General features: G+C 47.9%; 1 protein-coding gene across 5 annotated transcripts; it reads right to left on the reverse strand.

Moving 5' to 3' along the window:
• Positions 1-342: 342 nt before the first annotated feature.
• zbtb4 (zinc finger and BTB domain containing 4) lies at positions 343-22,495 on the reverse strand. Of its 5 annotated transcripts, none has more exons than XM_070993836.1 (2): positions 22,331-22,495; positions 343-7,154 (listed from the first exon to the last, which is right to left on the reverse strand). In XM_070993836.1, the coding sequence occupies exon 2, from the start codon at positions 7,136-7,138 to the stop codon at positions 1,598-1,600; it is 5,541 nt and encodes a 1,846-aa protein (XP_070849937.1). In that variant the 5' UTR covers positions 7,139-7,154; positions 22,331-22,495; the 3' UTR covers positions 343-1,597. The 5 variants fall into 5 exon arrangements, with proteins under 5 accessions (XP_070849937.1, XP_070849936.1, XP_070849934.1 ...); XM_070993835.1 differs by lacking the exon at positions 22,331-22,495 and adding an exon at positions 17,144-17,274; XM_070993833.1 differs by lacking the exon at positions 22,331-22,495 and adding an exon at positions 12,976-13,214.
• Between the last annotated feature and the right edge of the window lie 1,680 nt (positions 22,496-24,175).

A 24,175-nucleotide genomic window follows, 5' to 3' on the forward strand; every position in this document is an offset into this window, starting at 1 on the left:
AGAGGGCTAAACAACATAAACAACAACATAGTTTAACAAAACAAACATATAGAGATAACATTACACGTAACAAAAAGGCCCCAGGAGGGCACCTGGGGAGTTTCGGCCACCACTTTGGCTGCTAAGCTCAGCCGTTTCCTACCTCTTAGCGAATGACACAGGGCAGAGGGGGAAATAGTTCAGGCTATTTCCAATCACCCCTCGGTCGGGGAGCAGGACATTTTTTTGTCCCCGACGGTCATTTTTGTGGGGGCTTTCTGACTCAGAGTCCAACAGTTTTGTGCCCATATATTTCTTTTCCTATCCAGAAATAACTCAATACCCTGAATCCATTTTTTCTTCCTTCCTTCCTTGCTATCGCTTTCTTCTTCCTGGCTTAGGAAATGGAGCCTTTTCCTCTTCCAACTAAAGAGGAAATGGCTACGCAAGATGAAGGCTGACTGGTTTTTATTCTTCTCCTTTTTTTTTTTTTTTAATGTGAAGGAAATGAGATGAAAAAACGGAAGTGCAATGGTCTACCAGCCTTAAATTCTTACCCAGTGGCCAGCTACATATCCAAAGCAGCTACAAGTGTCCCCTTTAAGTGACCACTACTTTTCTATTTTGTGCACATAAGGTATAAACTATGGTGAATGCTATACAGATCCTACAGTGTCATCTGGCCACAAAGCCGCCAGGTTAGTTGAGACATTAGAAGCTCAGATGATCTGTCATTGTCATAGACTCGCGTCCAGCCATAGCTTTGACTTCTTAATGATTTGGATATGAGGAATCACTTCTAAATGCACTTCTACACATTGACCTACAGTAGCTCTTCCAACTAGAGTAGGAATGCTGTGTGCGTCTCACACGGAATGATCTAGCCATTCGCGCTCATTCTTCATCGCTCACAAACGCGCACACACACACACACGCTTTCACACATATGCAGTCATACCTGCTTAAGCCCACCTCAGCATGCACAAATCCCTACATACATGTGCACGTACATGCTCATATATAACTTTCATGGACAGTTTCGACAACAGGATACACCTGCATTCTCATTCGCTCATATAAACACACGCAAAGGTTTGAGTTGCTCATTGTGCCACCTCCAACTGTGTTGAGTGAGGACTCTTCTGTCTCATCCCTTATTCTTGCCCACACAAGCCTTCCCTGAAGAGCGTTTATCCTCGTTATGCGGTGACTATAAAGGGAAGCAGACTGGACTAATTTTTCACACAACACACACCCTGTTAGCAGTTCTTATTCTTATAGATAATATAATGAGTCAGAGAGGAAGATTAATCAAGCTCTAGAACTACGACACACTACAGCAAGACAGGAGAGACGCAGAGAAAGGTGAGCAAGAGTAAAGAGAGGGGAGCAATGATACGTCACCGTAATAACGGCCTCTCTCCCCATTTCTTTGCTCCTTCTCCCTTCAATCACCTCCTGATTTAATGCCTAGCTCTGATCTCTACTGAATACAAGAGAGGCAGGGGTACTGTGCGGGTGTACTCAGTGACCCAGTGAGCACGCACCCCTCCCGCTCCCATCTTAAACAGGCCAGGCCGTCCCTGTTGAAATATATTCCTTATAGTGCTTCTGTGTCCTACGGTTTTCCGCCGCTGCTGTCTCGTTGCTTCTTGCTGCTGCCACTGCTGCTGCTGTAGAGGCTGGGATTTGCCACAAGGGGGTGAGGGGCTGCGCCCATGTAGGGTCCAGCTGTGGCTGCGTAGTTGAAGATGGCGGGGAGGAAAGGCAGCGGCTCCACCTTGTCCCCTCCAGGTGCCATCATATTCAGAGCCACAGGAAGAGCCGCCAGGTTGTAAGGGTAAGCCAGCAGCTGAGGCCCATAGAGCAGCTGGTAAGGGTCCGGATAAAATGGCAGCTTAGCCAGGTCCCCGCCGTTAGGGACCATCATTTTTCCCAGTGGTCCAAAGGGAAGAGCTCCGGCGGGATAAGAGGACATGAGCAGGTTTTCCTCCTGCTTCTTACCAGAGCGGTAGCTGTCCGGCACAATAAGGGGTAGGGGGTAATTCTGGGCAGGGTAGCCCACTGGGGTGGCATCCCCCTGCTGGGAATCTCTGGAAGAAACAGTGTCCTGGTGCTCTGGCTCAGGTGGTTGGGGGGCTCGGGGTAGAAGCAGAGCATGGGCAGAGGGGCGGTCAACGGCACCGGCTGCTCCAGTGGGCAGTGTGAGCCTGTCGAGTCCTTGTGAACTGGAGTGAACCTGCCGGTTGGCTTGAGCTAACAGTCCAATAGTTGAGGGGGACCGGCAGGGGGACTTAGGAGTGTGCCTGTGTGAGGAGGGTCCATTCATAGTGGTTTGAGTGGGGATATGCTGGGGGGACGGCACAGGGCTCAAGGGCTCCTCTTTCGGGACCAGCAGAGAAATCTGCTCCTCTGGGTCGTGTGCAACTCTACTCATTTGCTGGACCCTCTCTATCTCCTTTTCTCTCTCTTTCACCATTTCTTTGTCCCTCTCCTTTTCTCTCTGTCTCTCAAGCTCCCTCTCTTTCTCTCTTTGCCTCTCTATCTCCCTCTCTCTTGCTAGAATAGAGGACATGGTCAGGTCTTGTGCTTCGTTGGGAGAGGGACTCCTGGACAGGGATTGAACTCTGAGATCTTGGACCAGAGGTGGTTCCTCATAACCTGCATGTATAAATATACCACTCCCAGCCTGCCTCTCTCTGTCCATAATGACCCCATCCCGTTTCATGAATCCCCCCTCAGAGATGAGAGCTGTTGTCATGGAAACAGGAGGAGCAGCAGTGGTTATTCTGGTCTGTGACGTCATGGGCACATTTGGAGAGGAGTTGGTGGATGCCGCGATGTGAACGGGGCTGGGTATTCTGTGGATCTGGCTGTCTAGGTTCTTTTTGCTGGGGGTGCGGTAGTCCAGACATTCAGGTCCGTTCATTACTAGTACACTCTGGAGAGCGGAGGGTGTGGCAGGCGTGAATTCATGTTTCGTGGGTGTGAGGTTAACTGGGTTTTCTAATGGAGGGTCTGCAATCTGTGGGCTAGGCTCTCTCTCTGGAGCTGGATGAGTGAGCTCTGTCAGTTCAGGTTTGTCACTGGATTCTGACATCTGATGTTCATCTGTCAGTTGACTCAGATGGTCTTCATGCTGCCGTGACGCCGAACAGTTACCGCTGCTGGGCGGGTCTGATGTGGAATAGCTGATGACTGAAACAGAGAGAGCACTGGGCACCTGTCCTTTTTCAGTCTCTGTGTCTCTGCTAACAGTGTTAACAACTGTTTCTGCTGTTTTTGGCTCTGAGTCTTTATCTTCCTTTTCTCTCTCCGGGGAACTGCTTAACTCATGACGTCGGATATGGCGAGTGAGTGCTGACGAGGTCTTGCACACTTTATGACACTGTGGACAGGTGTGTCGTGATAATGCTCTTCTGCTCAGGCGACTTGGACAAGTATTACTCCCTGCTAAGCCTGCTTGCCCCCCTTTTTCTTCATCATACTTTGCAACCTCTGGCACAGATTTAACCCCGACCCCTTCAGCTTGTTCACCGAGTGCCACTTTAGGGGGCGCAGAGGGTGTCTCAGTAGGCTTCGGATGCTGGGCTCTCTGGTGGTCTTCCAATTTATCCCTTGAGGGGAAAGTGGCTCGGCAGAAGAGGCATACAAACTCCAGCAGATGGCTCAGCTCGTGTTTGTCTCGCTTCCTGGGGCTTGAGAACCAGCGGCCACATGTACCACACTCTGCTGCATTCCCATTAGTCCAAGGCCGCCTCTTTATTCCCATAGGAGCCACTGAGGTAGACACAGGAGGCTTTGGAGAGTGCAGAGGAGGAGTGGAAACCTCATGACGGGCCTCTTTAACTTGTTCTTCTGCTTCTTTGTTTTTCTCCTTTAAAGGGGCAGAGAGGCAATCTTTCTTTTTCCTCTCCCCCTTGTCTCTGTTAGCTTTTGGTGGTTTCTCAGCTTCCTCGATCTTCCCATCATCTTCCTCATCTTGTGATTTATCTGTTTCTTTGTTTACGTGGTTCTTGAGCCTCTCTGCCCTCCTCTTCAGCCGGATGGAGCGCTTGAACTTCAGCTTTCTTTGCCAGCTCTTGACCCTCTGTAGGTGTGCTTGGGCCTTTCTCTTAGGCTTGTAGGAGTAGTAAGGCCGCCACAAGTTATCCTCTGTGTCATGGTCACTGTCCTGCTCACGCACCTCCTGACGGAAGTAGTACTCTCTCACTTCATCAGGGGATTTGGAGCTCTTTTTCCGCACCGCCTCCTCCTCCTCCTCCTCTTCCTCCTCCTCCTCCTCTTCACACTCTCCTCCATCCTTATCGCCCTCTGCTTGCAGGCTGGCTCTGCGCTGGAGGCGGTGTTTATGGTGATGGTGGTGGGAGTGAGAATGCCGTGGCTCCTTGGCCTCCCGCACAGATGACGTCTCACTCCGTTTGGTTTTGGGGGGAGAAAGGCTCTTGTCTCTCCTAAGGTCTGTTTCAGAGATGCTGCGCTTTACTATTGCTTCCTCACCAATACGTACAGTAATCTGGCACAGCGGCCCTGCCTCTTTGACCTGTGACCCTACAGATGCTGACAGCTGCTTTGAGTTAGAGATGTCACTTTTGCTGTGGGACTTGCGTGATTTGTGAAATAATCTGCCTGTCTCTGCATCATGTCTACCTCTTGAGCCCTCCTCTGTGGTGTCTGAACTGTCTCTTGACCTCTTTCTATGGCTCTCTGCGCTATCTTTCTGCTTTTTGATTGGCCTGGGGCTGCCCTTGTGTGAAGTGTGACTGCTGCTGGTTTCCGGGGATGGGCTGTTCACTGGGCTTTTTTCGCTTCCAGAGGTGACCTGGTTGCTGTGCACGATGACAGAGGATGACACTGTTGTTCCGTGAACTATAACAGAGGGTTTTGTATGGCCATATGTTATCACAGAAGGCATGCTTGCCTCTGTGTCTCTGCCAGTCTTGGGAGTTTTGGTTTTGCTGCTGCTGGACATTTTGAAGCTGCCACTACCTCTCCTCTGCTCTAACTCTAGGGCCTCACTGTCATGTTTTCTAACTTGGGGCATGTCCATTTGGGGGAGGGGTGTTAGTCCAGAGAGGGTCCTGTGCTCAGCAGCCACAGAAACAGGGAAGCCATCGGGGAAGGCATCTGGGTCAGGCTTTACACTCTGAGGGTGGGCCCCACTGATGAGGCTTTGTAGGTCCCCGGGGCTCAGAGTACAGCCCAGGCCAGACAGGGAGAGGGAAGGTGTTTCGGTTGGTGGCAGTAGCAAGCCATTATGCAAACTGTCACTGTAGGTCTTGTAGGGTCTCTTCTGGGAGCGCATGGGGAGAAGGCGGTAGAGCTTGAGGGCATTAGCTTTCTGCTTATAACCCCCATTAGCTGTCTTCTCACTGGAGATGAGACTGGGATTAATCCCATGAATGGCCTTCTGGTGTGTTTTGAGATTGTAGTAGGTGGCGAAGGCATCCCAGCAGAAGATACACTGGTAGCGCCGCTCTCCTGTGTGCCACACCTCGTGCTTTGTGCGGTACTCAGCCAGGGCAAAGACCTTGTCGCAGTAATGGCACGGATATCTGCGGCGCCATGAGTGTACGTTAGAATGACGCTTCAGGCTGGATAAAGTCATGTAGGAACGCTCGCACACAGAGCAGAAGTAAATGACATTGCCATCTACCACCTTCACAAAATGGTTCTCATCACCCTCTAGTAGCTCTGTGGCTGCTGCATCATCACCTTGGATACGTGCCAGGAGGCTCCGCGCTTTCTTCCCCGGCCGCGCCTTACTGATGTCTGTTTCTCCCACAATCACTCCCCCCTCCACTCTCACCTCACCCTCCTCCAGCGGCTCCTCCTTTGGCTGCATAGTGAGAGAAGGAGGGCCCAGGCTGTTGGTGGGCAGGCTTGGCACCCTGCAGGAGGTCTCATGGGATTGCAGTCTCTTGCTGTGGATGAAGACTTTGCCACAATAACGGCAACTGAGGGCGCGGCTGCCACGATGCAGCCGCATGTGGACTGTTAAGGAGGAGGCCGAGCTGAAAAGCCGATGGCACACCCCACAAATCAGCTCGGGCTTCAGGCTGTCGGTAGGGGAATAGGAGGATGAGTGGGGGGGTGCGGTAAGGCCCTCAGATGGGGGAGGAGGGGGTGGTGGTAAAGGGGGAGGGAGATGGAGGGTGGGTGGGTGAAGACTTGGTCCATGAGGGCTTCCCACTTTCCCAACTGGTCTTCCTGATATTTTCTCTCTCCTCTCTGTATCCCCACCTCTCTGATAAGCTGATGTGCCCAGGCTGAAGAGGATCTGGGCAGTCTGAGAAGGTGAGGCTGTGCCGTTGGCCAACCTGTGCCGCTCATCCCATGCATCACCACCGTAACCGCCCCCTAAAGACCCGCTGGACATTCTCGGGGGCGATCTGTGGAACTGAGTCTCTGGATTGAGTTTGGAGCACTTCAGAGGAGGAGGGGATTTTATATCTTTCCTGATAAGTCCGTGAACAGTCATAGGCGATGAGGAGGAGGACGGTGACGAGGACGGAGAGCTGTCGTGCCTCGGGGGCTTGAAAGGTCTGTGCTTTACATCCATGGTAGCATCCAGTTTCCACAGCGACCCCTCGTCTGAGCTCTTGGAGGATGGCCGCCGCTGGTGGGGGGAAGGGGAGGATGAGGAGGCGCTACGGCAATGGTTCGGAGATGTCAGAGAGGCTGGAAGGGGGGCCGCACTAAGTGGGAAGCTTAGGGTGATTTTTGCATTTTTAGGTCCATCAGCCATGTCCTCGAGCCTGTCCTCCATCATGGCCTCTCCCCGGCCTCCATGCCTTTTACCCTTCATCTCCAACCGCTTAGCCTCCCCTTCCTCCTCCTCTTCTTCACGCTGAGAGGCCACTCCAAGACAGCGAACCGATTTGTGTAGCCCTTGGATCTTGCTTGAGCTGCAGAAGTTGACAGGCAGGCGTAACCGCGAGGAGGCCTGAACCGGGTGAAGGGTGTCGACAGCCACTAATGACAGTTGCTGGGAAGACAAAGGTGATGGCCGCTGACTCTGGTGGCACGTGGTGTCCTTAGTTGCACTACGTGCGAGGTTGCAGAGGGGAGTTAGCCCAGCAGCCAGGTGTTGTTCACTCAGACGTGACTGAATAAGGCCCGCATGGAGGGGGTCCCACACCTTCTCACTGGACACCATGACCAGGCCCCGAAATCTGAGAGAGAAATCAGAAAGAATGTATTAGCATTATCCCACCTTCAGTTAATTGTACAACACACACATTTACACTGAAGTAAAGCAAAGAATTAACATTACACCCAAAGCTTTTGCAGTAGCAGTCATGACGCTTATGGAACATTTTTGAGAAACGGAAAAGAAAACTAAATGCCCCAGCAATGCTGAACTCCAACAGCTCAGCCAGGAATGGTGAGTGAAAGGAGGGAGAGGGTAGGGGGAAGGAATGAATCTGCGGCAGTGCTGGTTTAGATTTCAGCGTGCCACAACCAAGCCTTCAGAACGGCATTCCAGAGATCCATCTCTCTCGGCTGTGACACAACATTCCCTATGCCTAATTGGAGGGCGTTCAGATTTAATCAAGATTCAGAATAGTGTTGACTTAGATCCATGGCCCTAGCGCATAAAAATAGTCCCACTCTCTTGCTATTTGAGCGAGAGCCTTGTTAGCCATTCCTGGCAGTGGCTAGTATTTGCCGGGCATGACTCTAACCATTTATTTGTGAAGGCAAAGGAGGGAGGGAAGGAAGAAGGGGAAGGGAGGGAGATTGTATGCATGTGCGCAGAGAGTGGGGTGTTTTTCCGCCCTCTGCATCCGGTACAATCTCAGCTAAGCTGTAGGAGATGAGCGACAGGCTATTCTCATTTCCATTCTAATTTGGCTGCCGTGGTGGCGGACGCAGTCCTTGTGCCGTTTCTCCATACATAGGATAGCTGCAGATTCACATGTGAGAGACAGTTTGCGGTTATCACTTGTTTAAAACAGAGCCATTTGTTTAGGTCTGCAGAAGGGGGAGAAGAATGGAGACAGTATACGGCCATAATGATGCGACGAGAAGAAAAATCCTCAGTCATGCTTTTCTGCCTGCGTTTTCAAGCAGCAAAGCAGCCAGGAAGGCAGGCCGCTGTAAAATTCCACAGGCAGCCCTGAACAGGCAGAAACTAGGTCAGCACTGTTATTGCAGAGGGAAGAGGAGGGAGAGACAGAGAGAGAGAGAGGGTGAGGATGAGGGAGAGTGAAAGGGTGATAGAAAAAGGGAGAGAGAAAGAGAGTGAGGGTTAGTGAGAGAGCAAGAGACAGAGAGAAGGAGACACGAGGAGGGGGTGGGGGGCTGAAACAGGAACAGTCAGACACACTGCGCTGTCAGACAGACAGGAGCCCAGGCAAACACTAACACGCACAGTAACAACCAGCACATAGACAAACATATAATCCTGCACATACACTCACACAAACAAACATGCATGTGTACACAGCACTGTACGTCCACTCATACATGGCCACAGGCAGGACAGACAGGCGTAAACAAAGTAGTTCAACACGGACGGGCCTACTTGTAAATGACATTCAAAACCAAAAGGTGAATCTGAGTGCAACACGGCACCGAGGCTGAGGGTACAGGTGGAATGAAGTACGGGCAACAAAAGGAAAACACAAGTGTCTTTTCGTGACGTATTTAGTCCACATGGTTTTTGTTGTCTGGGGGAAAACAAGCCAGTTCGTGCCTATTCATGATGAGCTACGTCTAAGAACATGATGCACAATACCGTCTCGCCAGGCTTGTCATATTTTGCTGCTCTGTATTGAAACAGGCCGTCATTGTCACTCACATTTGCCGAGCGATAGCTGTTGTGCAGGAAATCCCTTATGGCGAGAGGCAGTCTGCTACAAGTGGGCGGACACGCTGAGAGACAGCGCTAAGGCTAAAAATTTCACCATCTCATCTGATGCTTGCGCCGCGGACAGGAAAATGCGTATGACGCCCCCTCGCTCTTTTTCTTTATCTCTCTGTGACGCACACAGCCGCTGCACAAGCAGAGCCTGCACGACACGCTGTCTGACTGTGACAGGCAGCTTTTAACACGCTTCAAATGTACCGGATTTACGCATACACACAGAGATGTGTGCGCAAAAGCACAGGGCGTGCAGAAAAACACTTTTAGCTTTTTCTTAATTGTACCTAAACACACATACATCCTTCTGTACAACTTATGGGTACACAAATAAATGTGACCATGAATGTGAACAGGACCCTAAAGCAAAATCAAAATAAACAGCAACCCTGTTCCCACACCTCTCTGCAACAGGATGTTCTGCACAAACAAACATGTTGGTCAGCCTATGAAGTGTTCATCTATTTACGCTTGTGGCACTACAAAACCGCACAGCACGAACGGGCGCTCGGCTGGTGCAGGACAAATTACTAACTAGACTCACGTTAACATAAAATGCATGATACGAAACGCATTGGCTCTCTTATAATGACAGGCGCTCTTCGCTGAGGGAAGGGAACGGAGGCACACTTTAAGCTGCACACTGATTCAAAGCGTATTCCACATCGACTGACAAATGTGAGGCGAAAGCAAACACTGTTGGCTTTTGATTCGGGGAATTTAATTCTCGCATTCTTGAACGTTAAATCATTAGAAACAGCACAAACTTGCAGATCGCTCTCCCTCTCACAGCGCAGTTTGACTTTTAGAACCAATTCACTTATTACTAATAGCTTAAAAGTGCTATTTGGCTCATTAATTCTAACATACTGTCTGCTTGAATTTTGGGCCCAACTCAAAAGAGCAGAAGTTTTACTATTTGACTCCGAGATACTTTGCCACTAGCATCTGCAAAACATGGATGACTTTATGACCTTGGAAACCATCAGTTGGTAATCCACTGAATTTGGACAGTCACTAGGAACATTACTGCTAAAGTGGCCTTGCATAACATAAGGCACGACGGCAGAGGAGACTGGCTGGTACGCCAGCTCAAGACCTTGAACCAGCCGTTGAGCAATCTGTTTATTCCCTACTGAAACTGGCACTTGTGCTGACAGACAAATAACCGTTAGCATTCAATGCGTGTTTGTTTTGTTTTCTTTTTGCCATCTTCCATCTCAAAGGAATTTCCTAAAAATTGAACCACAAGTCTTGCGATGCTGTGTGCTTCAAAGAGAAAATGCATGCGTACTGAAACTCCATTTGGCACTACAATAAACAGTTTTTAGCTGTTTGGTCCAATATGTCCTTTAATTGACGATTAAAAGTCTGATCATAGCAAACTACATTTTTAATACCGTTTTAGTGCCACTTAAATTACTTTCAGAATTTAATATGGATGTAAACAGCTAGCATTTGTACTGAGGCCTCATTAAAATTCATTTAATAGAGTACAGCTTAAAATCAAGTCATCTCTGTTTATCCAGCGCTCTCACCATTAAAGGACCATTCTGGTTGATTACAGCTTGAGCCTTATTTTCATACTTCTGGCCATCACTGCGCTCACCAAAGTAGTTTCTGAGATCTGGAGACAGTAGAACAACGCAGATGATCTAGATCACTTTATTTTGAGACGAAACTGACGTTGCGTACACCCGCGATGTTGATAATCGCTGATTGCACAGGAAAGCCATGTTTGCACAAAGCTACAGCATCCTGACGGAGTACACTGGAGCCTTAAGTAGCGCAGGTCAAAGCTGAACCAGGAAGTTAGTCTTTGTTCGGTGTGCTTCTTCCTCGCGCTTTCTTTTCACGCATTCGCAGATCTCAGCAATTAGGTAGGCAACGTTATTATTACTGATTGGATAGCAGCCATAACTACAACAATAAGAACGAGGTAGTTCTAAACCATAATCCTTAGCAATATGTTTAGCAGTGATGTTTCGGCATCGGGGGGTAAGGGGAGTGCTGCGAGGCAGAATGTGGGGGGCCTCGGTGTTCCAGCCGGTGAGCCAGTGGCAAGGAGCATGTGGGAAGAGGAAGGTGTCGGTTGGGCTTTCTCCCTAGTGAGGGGCCAGGGGGGCCCGACTATCAGAGCAGCAGTTGGTCTGTGAAGAGAGGGGTGTATGTGTGCGAATATGAGGGTGTGTGTGAGTGGGTGGGAGGGGGGCATCGTTAGCAAGAGCAGCTACTGAACTCTCCACAACCCCCCGGCCAAGAGAGCGTGGTGGAGCCAGCCAGATGGGATAGAGAGAGGGAGGGAGGAGGTAAGGGAAGTCGGTATGGGTCGGGGAGTGGTTGAGTGGAGGTGGTTGTGGTGGTGTGAGCGGGGGGAGCTGGGGGTAACTTCAAACATGTCTCTCCTATGTTCACATTTCATGGTTTCCTTGTCTTTCAGATCCCCCTCAGCATGACTGACTGCATGCCCCCTCGTCTCCCCCTCCCCACGCGTAAACTGTCGTATTGTGGTGTTTTCGCATGCCGCTCCACGCACCAGCGAACCTGCCCATGTCTAAAACGCCATACTCTCCACGCTCTGTTAGCTCTCAGCCCAGCACGTAATTCCCATAATTCTGCTCGCTGCAACAGAATCACGGGAGGCATTAGGAAACGGTGAGGGCAAAAAAGTACCCCTGGAGAGCAGTAACACTACACCGGTGACCTTTTTGAGGTAATTTCCCCAAAATCATTTTCAATTTCACAGGCAGTCCCCGTTGAAGGGGGTGTGAAAGGCCCATCGGAGTTCTCAGTCTCAAACAACCAAGAAGCATTTGAAAGTATTAGCACGGCCGAGGCAGAGCGGCACGCTACCACAGTCACCATAAACTGCAAGTATACGTCGGCTTAGAGAAGATGAAGTGCTGCACCAGCTTCCTGAACGTGTCCACATCCTTTATGTTTGTGGCATTAAAAAAAAAAAACGACATAATCAACAAATCCACCTGACTTGCAGTCCGCAAAACTTGCACGCGAGCGCTTTTACGCCCAGGGCAGAAAAAGGCCCGAAGACAAACACAGCAGACAGGATTTATCTCATGTGTGACCCAAAAACACAAATGACCAAAATAAAACCGCTGCTACAGCTATGACAACATCATCTGTGAGACACTGCAGAGCAGCGAGAACCTACGCTTCCTATTGCCTGACCTATGACCCCTGCCCCTGTGGCAGGGTGGATCATATATTCCATACATTGAGTGCAGGGGCTTGGCTTGGCATCCATGAAAAGCAGGAATGTGGAGTAGTTGGCAGCAGATGCTCTGTTGTTTTGGAAAAAAAAAAAAGTAAGGCTTAGAGCAGCCACAACGGGGTTGGTGACATCAATATGCCCTCTGCTGCTCTACGAGAGCCAAGCTCCAGCACAACAACAGGCTGGTAAAATGGAGGACAAACTGGGCGGCCCACAACCGAAATAAGAGACGGAACCAGTCGCTGGAACTAGAGATGTTTACTGTCGCCTACGTACAAGTTTTTCCCTCAAAACACTTCCTCTGGTGTTTGTAGCAAGTTGATGGGCAAGGGGTGGTAGACTGGCCCACCGCGTTAAGACCCCAACAACAAAGCTCACATCTGTTCTGACGTGTGCTGGACGTCCCCCCCCCCCCCCCCCCCCAGTCTGCGGTGAATCACAGAGACGCAAGAGGCTTCGATAAATTAAAAGTTTCATCACAATCTCAAAACGAGTCATCGCTCTTGAAAAAGAACTGCGTGGTGCGCCAGCAACAGAGGGGAGGATGAGGGAGACAAGGCCTGTTACTGGCACACGCACACACACACACACACACACACACACACAGGCACACACATACACAGACCCAGCACAGACACACACACACACACACATAAATATGCTTCCACAAACACACGCACACACACTGCATAAATGCGCACACCCACCAACACTCACGCCCCAGCACACGCACAGTAAAATAAAAACCTTTTCCTCCTCTTCACGCGCGGAGCGACCGCCGCCACAGCAGCGGAGTGAAGCAGAAAAACAAGCAGGGAAACAACAGAATTCAGCCTCTCTTCCTCTTATTCTCTCTGGCTGTCTCTCAGGAAGGCAAGCATACAAGAGAACGTACCTCGGAAAACCTCCTGCTGCATCTCTGCTGCGATGTGTTCTCTCCCCTCACACTCCCTCTCTCCCTCTCCCTCTCTCTCTCTCCCCCTTGGTCTGTGTATGCGCACGTCTGAGTGTGTGTGAGAGAGAGAGAGAGAGGGAGAGAGAGAGAGTGAGCGCAGGGAGAGGCGGTGCGCACACACACACACACACACACATACAGGCAGCAGTGTGTGAAGACAGAGGGCAGGAGCGATTCTCACACTCGAACTTGCTCTCACTCACTCCCCCTTTCTTGCTCTCTCTCTCCTCTCTCTCTCCAGTTTTCTGACACACGATTCTTAGTGTTTTTGCTCTTTTTTTCCAGCAAGTGAATCCCCCCCCCTGCATGCACCCCCCCCCAAAATCAACCCCCCCACTGAATCCAATCTTCTTTTTATTTGGAAGGGTTGTTCCCTCTCTCCCTCTCTCTCTCTCTCCACACACACATGCACACACACACATGCACACACACACATGCACACACACACTCACACTACTTTATATACACAAAGCCGAGCGATAGGGAGAGGGAGGGAGAGGCAGAGGGAGACAGAGTGGGAGAGCAAGCAAGAGGACGCCATTTAAGCAGTTTGTTACGAGCACTGCAAGTCCCCAAAATGGCTGAAAACAAACAGGAACCACGCCAACTCAAAAAACCTGGGCACAAGGACGCACGGACAGACGCACGGACAGGGAGTGAGAGGCGAGGGAGCGAGGGAGACAGCGAGAAAGTGAGACAGAAGGAGGACAAACTGGCGCTAGTCAAATGGCGGATGGGAGCACTCAGTGAAACAAGTTGAGGGAAAAATGGAGGCATTAAAGGGGTACTCCAGCGATTTAGCGCCACAGTCCGATGTGTTTTCAGGGACTTATGAGAGACAGATTAAAAAAAGAATGGTCAAAATCGACGCAGGACAGGCCGAGATAATATGGGTCGACCGCCAAAAACACTGGATCCTACATCCCATGATGCAACTTGATAGCATGTTTCATTGCACTCTCCCTGCCGGTCAAACGCCCATATCTTTCAAACTCCAGTTGCTTGGTACTATGACCCTAAAGGGCGTTCAGATCCAAAACAACGAAACAGGCAGCGTTGGTGAAGGCGTATTCCTTCAAGTACCGGTGAAGCAAATACGAGTCGGGACGCCTGGTCTGAGCGATGAATCCATGCCTTGGAAGGCCAGAGTGGTTTATAGCACTATAAACAATGTTTTTACAACTCATCATCTTGACAATTGCAAAGTAAACAGTTATCTACCATATTTGATTACCCAGCATGGCACTTCGCTCAATGCCGTGCCTTTGGTTGCAGGACAAAGTTGAGCCAGTGGCCCATTTCATGAAGGTAATTTGGGAAAACTGCCTCCACACATATCGCAAATGGTGGTGGCATCGCATTACACAAATGAGTGTCCCTTGCAGATGGCGCACAGGGCTCTTGCATGGGTGCGGTGTATGCCGTTTGAAAGGTGTCAGAATTCAAGAGAGTACATTACCTAATGCTACAAATCTGAGCTTGTGTGGTGAAACGGACCTGAGGATCAACTTTTGCGCGTGAGCCCTCTACCACTGGTCCCAAAACGGCAGCCAGAACAGGATCTCATTTTCGTGGACTTCAGAAAGCTCCCTCCAGACATTATACCGCTGGTTTCAAAGGCTGAGTACTACTCCCCGTGATGGGTAAACTGATCTTCATGTGAAATACCAGTGGAGTGCCTCTCTAAAAGAGAAAAGGGGGTAAAGGTGGACAGACGGGGACAGAAACTGCGGCAGGGACACTCTTCGATTGTCCGTGCCCTCAGCTAAAAGGGTTCAAGCGCTATCGGCGGCGATGCCGGTCATGTCAATTAACTGCTTTTGGGTCAGCGTGTGTATTGGTGTCTGACAGAGGCGGCTAAACTAAAACTCCTGGTGACAAGCACCTGTTTTGTTGTGCGGCGCAACTAAAACGCCGCCTCCCCCTCCCGACCAAAACAACGGCGCCCACCATCGAGGCCCGCAGCTGGAAATCGCTTCTGATTCACCCGTATCCACGCACAATGCCTCACAACAGCGACCCCGCTCGTCATGGCTGCTCTCGGCCGCGCACGTCACGGTCAGTGGAAATTCCACATATCTCTGTTCTCCCTGCGTCGGCCATGAGCCACTCGGTCACCTTAGATCAGGATTCTATCAGCTGGAACAAGAGGGCAGAAAAAATGAGAGGAGGGGTGGAAGAATGTTCCAGGACTGTTATGCTACAACAACATCATACTTCCCACTGTCCTTTTGAGCGGAGCTGCTACCCCCCTGACTCCCCCCAGTACCCACCAACTGAACCTTGACGCCAACAACCCGCCCTCCTCCTACTCTTCCCCTGCCCTTTCCCTCTCTCCCTCTCTTTCATCACTCTCTCTCACCCTCATTGTACGCTGCCACACTTGTCTCCATGGGAACCGCTCTGGGATTGGGTGTTGTTCCTGTGACCTCTCTGGCTCTCGGAGTTGGATGAACTTTTTTTTTTCTTTTTTTTTTCTCCCCCCGCGTCCTCTCTCTCGCACGTTTCCAAAGCGCGCTGGGTGTTTGAGGACGAGACACATGACAGCGGTTTGCGAGTGGCTTCGGGACAGGACGGCAAAATGGAAGCTAGAGGTTACATGTCTGAGAGAAAAGACGCAGCAAAAGAGACGAGGGCCGTGTCTGTGAAGCAGATTGCCCGTTTGAAAAGACAATAGTGTGTGCGTGTGTGTGTGTGTCAGGAGTGTGGCCGCTCGGTCCACACATGTGTGCTGGCATTGTCCCGTGGCTGCAGCCGGCCACAAACTCTGTATTCAGAGGCACCCCCGCCGTCCAGCCGTCCCTTTTCATGGATGTTTGGCCAAACGTGATCATAGCTTTTCATGCTGTGCTGCCAAGCGACACACACATCTGAATACACAAAGATGGAGGAGCTAAGGAAGCCATCTTGGTGGAAAATTTAAACCATTAGCTCACCAAGACCTTCAATATTTAACCGCGATCCAACGAGAGAAAAAGTGAGCGTCCAGATCAGTGTTCAATCCAGTCTGAGGCCTTTGTGAGGATTTAATCAACATTCTGGCGTAAATATCTTTACTCAGCAGACTAAAACAATTTTTTTTCAAGCGCACAATCGACTATTTAAAGAACAAAACAATAAAAATTTCCTCAAAACCTTTTCAAGGAAGGACAACACGCATAACGATCACATAAATCACACGCACATACACACACCGTTAAGTAATTGGTGCAGTTAAAGATACCCTACGGAGTGTTTGCTCGCTGGCAGCGCTGTCGGAGCGATGTTTTCATAAGTGCGCCCTTGTACTGCGTGTGCATGAGGACACATATGCACACACGATGGGGGTAAAGTGAAACACATTTCTGCCGTCTGTGGAGGGCAGTTGACAGCGTTAATGTGCTGTAGCGAAGCGCCAATAAAAGAGGAGAAGGCGACGGCGGGCCGATGTGAGCGGCGCACATTTCAAAACATTTAAGTAATCTTTCTGCAGATGTCTCATGAGGTAGTGATTCGTTCAACGTGTCTGTCCGGCCTTAAAACAGCAAGAATTGATTTTTTGGTCCACAGTGGGGCAGCAGAAACAAGCCAGGAATACAACGGCAGCATATTAAAAAATAAAAATATAGGCGCTATAAGGAGACACACAATGCCTTTTAGATTAAAAAAAAATGTTTGCATGCAATGAAAAATCCTTTTAAAACTTTAATTTCCGATTTCAATGACCCCACATGGACCTACTACATAAACCTCAGTGAAAAAGCTGACTGAGTGGTCTTCTATCTGACAAGGCGGCGAAAGTTCACTGTCGCTGTCAGTTCCCAAAATGCAGAGTCACACCTGCAGCGGCTTGGTAGAGTCCTGCGTGTGTTAAATTCAATACAAGCGCTGTTTGCCATGCATATCAAGTATCAGATCTTCAGTTTGGCTTTCATTTGCTAGATTGTGAGCTCATAAAAAATACAGTATAAAGACAACAGCGACATGATTGGTAACAGCGCATGAGTCAGCTCTTTATAATTCTTAAATCCCGGCTGAATTCCTGCTGATGCGTGTGTGTGAATATAACCTGGGACGTGCTCAAGGGTTCATAAACATCCACAGTGAGCTCAAACAAGGGATGACTGACCTGCTCTCCAGCTGACTTGGGCTGAGATCAAAGTGGGAAGTCAAACGTTTGAGGAGTTCAAATGTCAGTGGTTTCTTAAAGAGGAAGCGGTGGCTTCACAAGGACGACACAGCGATTCCTGTTTCTGAGGCCTGTGCACAGAAATGTGAGGACGGAGAGGTAGAATAAGACCACAGCACATAAATCTTTTGCAAGCACATGTACAGATAAGCATGACAAATGTTTACATTTGTGGCCGCACACGCACACAGCTGACAGGGTGCTTGAGCCCTCAGCATTGTCTTACAGACACAGGGGTGGTACACTGAGTAATTTGATGATACCTCCTTTGAAGTAGGGAGAGATGAGCGTGTTGGAGCATGTCCTCGGCTAACACTTCTCTGCTGTTTACAAAAACAAATGTCAGGGCAGTGATCCAACATTATGGAACAGAAAATCCAGCAAACAGCTCCCATATGAAGAACTTTCACAGCAGAAGTGACATTTCAAATAAATCGTGCTTCCTCAGACTATTGAGCCCTTCAGCAAAACACCGCGCTAAATGCCGATAAACCATAGAAAACTCACAAACCCTCCTCTTCTTTCACATATCTTAGCGCAGAGACGTGATGTTTTAAGAAGACCGGCCAAAATAAAAGTTGATATCCCCGAATATATATCTTTTGAGCAATGTAAAATTCCTATTATATAACCACTTGTCTATCAAAATTCTACATGATAACAGAAACAATGCTCATCTCTGCCAGATGAGTCATGTAGTAAATTTATTAAGTAAATATGCTCCATTTAAAGTTGGATGACATGCGTTTCTGTGTTCCTGTCTTGGGTCCCTGGTGTATTGCTGTGTTACCCCACTGTGTAGTGTTACGTGCCAGATATGTCAAACTTGCATTTTTATATATTTTTCTAAGAAAATCACAACTTTTACTTTTCCAGTAAAAGGTCAAAATCTTTTCCTGATGCATCACAGGGTGTACAAAACCCATCTAATAAAACGCTAGAGGAGATTTGAGGCAACCAGCCTTCGGCTTGGCCCAGATGAAGAGGATTTCGACCGAGCCAGTAAAAATGTAATAAAAATTTAAATATTCGAGCTCTGTCCGGACATCCTTTCTTCTGTGGAAACACGTCAAATCACATGATCAGAACTGCAGCAGAGCTGTAACTTTCAACCCAGAGGTCACTGCAACAATGCCTTTCTGTCCCAAAAAGTGAAGCGCGCAATTACTATTTCAAGCTAAATCAGATTTGATACTCCAAGCTAAATAACTTCAACGGTAGCAACCAAGCAAGTAAAACTAAACGTTTTCTAACACCTTGACAGGCTGCTAAGATTTGTGTTTTTACAGCAGTTTCGATACAGTTTTATGAAAGGCAAATGACAGCCAACCACGTTTTAGGGACCCCCAAATCTGAGGGGTTGTCAGATTAAAAGCATGCAGCACAAATCATATTTCTGTTATAATAAGCTGTGCTTATCTACAGAATTACCGAAGTCTTTGCTTTCATTCTTGCGAGTTACTGGATCATTTTACCTCTACAGTAATAAATATTATTCAAATGGACCAAGCTCTTCTATAAAATGCTGTCGCGTCACAAACGCTTTTTGAGTTACAGTAGAGGCGAAGCTTTTTCGGTTTCAGAAGAGAGGTTAGCGAGTTCATCATTGCACCACCCCTTGCCTGCAAGACAACGCCAAAGGTCTAAAACACACACATCGCATAGAGGCTATCCTGAGCAGACTTCCACAGCCTACACACTGCTAAGTTCAGAGTATGTCCATATAGAGGATGAAAGCACAGAAAGGATTCATGGACTTACGTTGACAAGTGATGTTGGATAGTTATATAGTTATGCTAGATTTGTCTAATACAACCCAATGGGCGGATTCATCAGAGTATCAAATGACAGAAATGGGGTTTCATCAACCGGAGTCTGACAGGCCTGCTTCAGATCCGTGAAGCAGGCGCACTGAGCTATAACAAGCATGTTTGTGTGAGCAGCGGAACACTGCTGAGTCACACAAACTGTCCATGGGCACAGAGAAGAGATAAAATACTAAAAACAGGAATTAGATGGGTGTAGGCCACACGCAAGCGTTACAGTTGGCACGCAATTTACAATCAGTTTGATACGCATATAAACCTCTGAATATGGTTGTGTAACAGGAAAGAAAAAAAGCAAAGGAGAAGAGGGTTTCGGAGTGTGGACATTGCCAAAGGAGACTGGAAGGGATAGGTGGAAAATCATCTGGGAGGGGTGCCTGATACGGTGTGGAGGAGGAGAAGGGGGGGGGCGGACGGACGGCTGGTTTTTCCACTGCCAGAGCGAGAGGACGGCTAAATCAAATTAATTAGCTCCTTCATCTCCAGGCAGCTACTCAGGCATGCTGTACTGGCGAAGAGAGACGGTCGGAGGGAGGGAGGGGGGCTGTAGGCACAAGAGAATGGAAGAAAGCAAGATAGGACATGGTGGAGGGGTGAAAAGCCTGCTGTGTATGTGCGCCATTCAGGAGGACAGGCAGCGGAGGGGAGGGGTGCATAATTCTCTGATAAGCGTGAGGGTTGTTTTGCCGGAGCCTGCGTTCAGCCATGAGGAGGAGGAGGAGGAAGTGGCTGCATGTTGGCTGACGCTGTGTGCTGCTGCGCTTCGGGGCGATGGTACTTCCTGTTTCTAGACAGCCTGTATTTTGAGGGCACTGTAAACAACCCTGCTTTTCTGCACGCCTCTTTAAATAGCACACAGGCACTTCAATCACAGCCTCCCGGAAAGACGGGGAGCTGAGAAAGTCATGCAAAGAGAAAGAAAGAGAGCGATACAAAGGGTCCCTGAGCAATGACAACATGAGGTAAACCGATCCTGTGATCAAATATTTAAATAATAAATCACTAATGGCTGCAGTGGCATCAGAAGAAAATGAAAAGGAGAGCAGTAGAAAGTGAACAGAGAAAGAAGAAAGTGAGGCAGATGGTCAGAGGCAATGGCATCATGCCAGGGGAAACAAAACAGCAGCGCGGCAGAGAAACTGAACACAAAAAAGTAAGAAAAGAGGCAGGGCGAGCGGTAGGGCCAGGAGAGAGCCACTGCAGGCAGCATGTGGCCATCTCCGAGTCTAAAAGAGAGACGGCTGGAGGAAATGCAGCAGCAAGGGAGGGAAGATGGGAGAGAAAATGTAAGAGAAGGTTTGAGTGCAAGTGGGAGGTTCAGACGATTTAGGAGACGGTCGTGTGAGGGAGCAAAAGCGATCATGTGACTACAAGGGAAGACTGTACACAGAGAGGAGGTAGGCAAAGTTGATTCACAACGAAAAAGATGAAACCTCCAGCCAGCTTGACAATGAGTGAGAGGCGAATGATAGTGGAAAAAATAGGGCGTATGGCAAAAGGGGAACCTGAAAGACTGTGCCAGAGGTCAAAACCTTGGGAGAAAGAGCAGTGGACAGCTCGGTGCAGCAGCACTGCCCGGGCGAGACTTGGCTGCGCTGACGAGAACCCCAGATTAGCACTAAGCCGATTGCAACGCGAGGTGGGATCAAGAGCAATTAATTTAGCACCCAGATAGTTCCAGGAAGAGACTGAAAGAACCTTAACAAAACGTAGATCTCCTGCAAAACTCTGGTGTATCCTCTGAGTCAAATACTAGCTGACTTAACATTCCTACTCCCGTCTGCTCTCCACAAATGAGCTGCCTACAAAGAATCCTGTGTAAAAGAGAGGAGATGAGAATTTGGAAGGTCTGAAAGGGTGTGTGGATGATAAAAGGAAGGATAAAAGAAAGATGAAGACGCTTGGCAGGGGCTGACATGAGCCAAAACAAACACCCAAAGAACAGGACATTCTCTAGCGGACAGAAATGGGCCGGCCTGTTCCAAAGGGTTCTCAGAGAGAGCATGCCTCCAACGCTGCGTCACCCATTTTTATTACAAAACAACATCCTGGTGCATAACTTAAGGGGAAATACAGCCTGACACCGATTAATTCTCATTCTGATAATGACTTGATTCTCTCTCATTTTGCCTGCAAGAACTACACACAAATCTGCCATGATTAGAGCGATATCAAAGCAGGTTTTTGTCTATTTTATGACGGTGCACATTAGGCGGATACTGCAGAGCGGCACTGGTTATTTATACAGTAATGAGAGGCCAGAATCTGATATGGGTATTGCTAAAGTCCACAATGTCTCCATTTTATGGTCTGCAGGGATATTTTATCCAAAGAAGTGTCACAGCTTGCAAGCATGTTGCCTTGGTTCTCAGTTGTTGTTTTTTTTTTTTTTTTTTGACAAACTTATCCACATTCACAGTGACAGAATTGTTTTAGAAATTTTTGGGTGAATTGAACGTCAGGTGTAACGGCTCACTGGCTGAAACACCTAATGAGGTTGCGGTTTTTCTATTGGACAATTATAATTTAGGCTTTGATTGGAAATCAGATAAATAACAAAAATAAAGTCTGCTCCTCCCACCATGCTTTGCATCTGCTCCTGTCTCTCCCACCCTCCTCTTTCGCCTACTTTATTGTGCTACCAAGCTCCCCCCTTCCCCAACTCCCCACCAGCCCCTGAAAACACTGTCAGGCACCAGACAAGAGCTCCCCCTAGATACATGAATCCTCACCCCTTCCGGGAATGAATGCAAACACATGCTGCTTCATGTATATATGAATATATCCATGTCTAAGTTAGGAACAAAAGGTTATTGCCAATTATGCTCTTTTTAACAAACATAGGTCATTGTGAGGCCTACTCTAAAAGAACAACTGTGAAAAACCTTTAGACACCCATACAGTCCATGCAGAAAGTACCAAAACAATCAGCTGTTCTTTAGCAAGACCTGACGTCATCGGGGTACTTCATCAGCCTCGATTTAAAACCTTATCATCTAGAATCAATTCGAATTTAAAATATGACTTATCTAAACATATCAGAAGGTAAGTCAACAGTGGATGTCACACCAGCAAGGACATAAAATGATGGACCCTGTAATTGGTCAAGGAGCCAATTTGCGCAACTTTATACCAAGTTATCCAAAAAACAAAACGTTTTCCATGCAAAATTGAAAGTTGCAAAGTATTTCGTAACTGTAATTATTACATATATACATTATGGTGTTTAAGAGAATTTAGCCACTTTAGCCACTGTGCTACATTTACAGGCAGACCCCATATCGATGAGTAGAAATCTTACTTGAAATCCTCCAATTGTCAGGAAACGGGGGGCAATTCGTTGATACCACTAACATTTTGTGGTGATGCCTTAAAAACAGTGCTGCAACAATCGTCAAATACATTTGGACGATTACCATCAAACCACGGAGCTGACACCATCAGGCCTCGTTGCACTGACCTCCTTGGAGCAGTAGATGGAGCACGTCTGATAGCCTTGTGGGACTCACTTCCGCATTGAAAATGTGATTGTGCAATGGCTCTGCAACCCTGATCATTCCCAATATGAGCCAGAGGAGGGAGCCAGCTGGTCAATAATGAATCCTTTGTATAGTCGTGGTATTGCATGGCACATGCTGAACAAAGTGATTTACTGTCACATTCTTCTGTGCATTTCAAACGTGGCATGGACGTTTTTTTTTTTCGCCCTCGGTTTGTTAAAACAGAGCAAGTTCAAAACGGAACAGGGTTTCACTCCATAAGGATACTGCAGATGTGGCATATATCCTTGCTTCAGGGCTGCAATGATGCCTTCCTCTACTGGACCTGCCAAGAGAGATGATGGCAAAGGGGCATGTTCATGATGGTAGCAGCACATTAACACCAAGATGTCCCACTTAACATAAATGTAACATCTCAAGATGACTTCACATGTTCAATGTAAAAATGACTTTGTTTAATTACAAAATAATAAAACAATCCCACAGTCCATCACATTGGTTCAGTGTCTTTATTTATACAAAAATGGTTAACAAGAAGTATTGAGCACTGTTACATAGTCATTACATGTACAAAACACTACATCAAATTGAGATTATGCAATCATAACTCTCAGATATTGAGAAGCGGTCAAACCACTGTCCAGCTTTTACTTCCACTTCTTTTAACGTATTAAGAAAAAATATCCATAAAGGGTCAACAGCAACATATTACAGCACCTTATGCAAAAACCACAACAGAGCTTGAAAGGGACGATGGTGAGCTCTTAAAAAAGGACCGCACATTAACACTGTAACAAGCTGCCTTTCGACATTTAGATTAATACCAAACCAGACGTTGCTTGTTCTCTTCCCTTGGGTACTACTAACAAGAGCTAACCGGATAAATCTATTGTGTAACAAGCTAATGGCACTTCCTAGTCTCTGAAGACAGGATTAACACTTTAACTAACACACCTAAACTTTAAGTAATTAAAAGACTGAGTAAAAGGGTGGAAGGTCTCCACTGTCATAATCATAGTTAAATCTGCCGTACGAACAGGTTACTGATAAAACAGCAAGCTTATCCTTCCAGTAACATACTAATATGCACGTACTTAGCTAGCAAAATGGCTTCAACTTCGACGCCGACGAGGAGTCAAGACCACTAAAATACCGGCTAGCAAACTTCCAAGTACTTTCAACACTTTCTACCATATCACATTAAAACAAGTGAGATGAAACGTTCACTTAGCCATCCCTTCATTACACCCGAAGCAGGCCATTATTTTTTATAAATGCGCAGCTATTTCACCGGTCAAGTTAGCCAACAAGAATATTCCAGACTCCATCTTTCTCGCTCACAACAAGAAGCATATCGTCAAACACCGCCATGTTGGGCGCTAATGGCATTCAGTTATGCTAGCTAAAATAGCATTTAATTTCAGCTATCAAAAGTATTTTATACCGTTCAATACATATCCCGTAACCATTGGTAACAACACTCGTATACTAGCGCATTAACAGTAAGACAGAAGTTGGCTGGCTAAACCAGAGCTTTAATTGGCTAATGATTAACTCGTACGCAGCTAGCTGAACGTTTTGTCCCGTAATGCTCTGTACAAGACTAAACCTTCAGGCTACTATACGTAAAGACATCTTCACAGTGT

This window comes from Chaetodon trifascialis, chromosome 23, assembly GCF_039877785.1.
Source record: "Chaetodon trifascialis isolate fChaTrf1 chromosome 23, fChaTrf1.hap1, whole genome shotgun sequence".
Lineage (NCBI taxonomy): Eukaryota > Metazoa > Chordata > Actinopteri > Chaetodontiformes > Chaetodontidae > Chaetodon > Chaetodon trifascialis.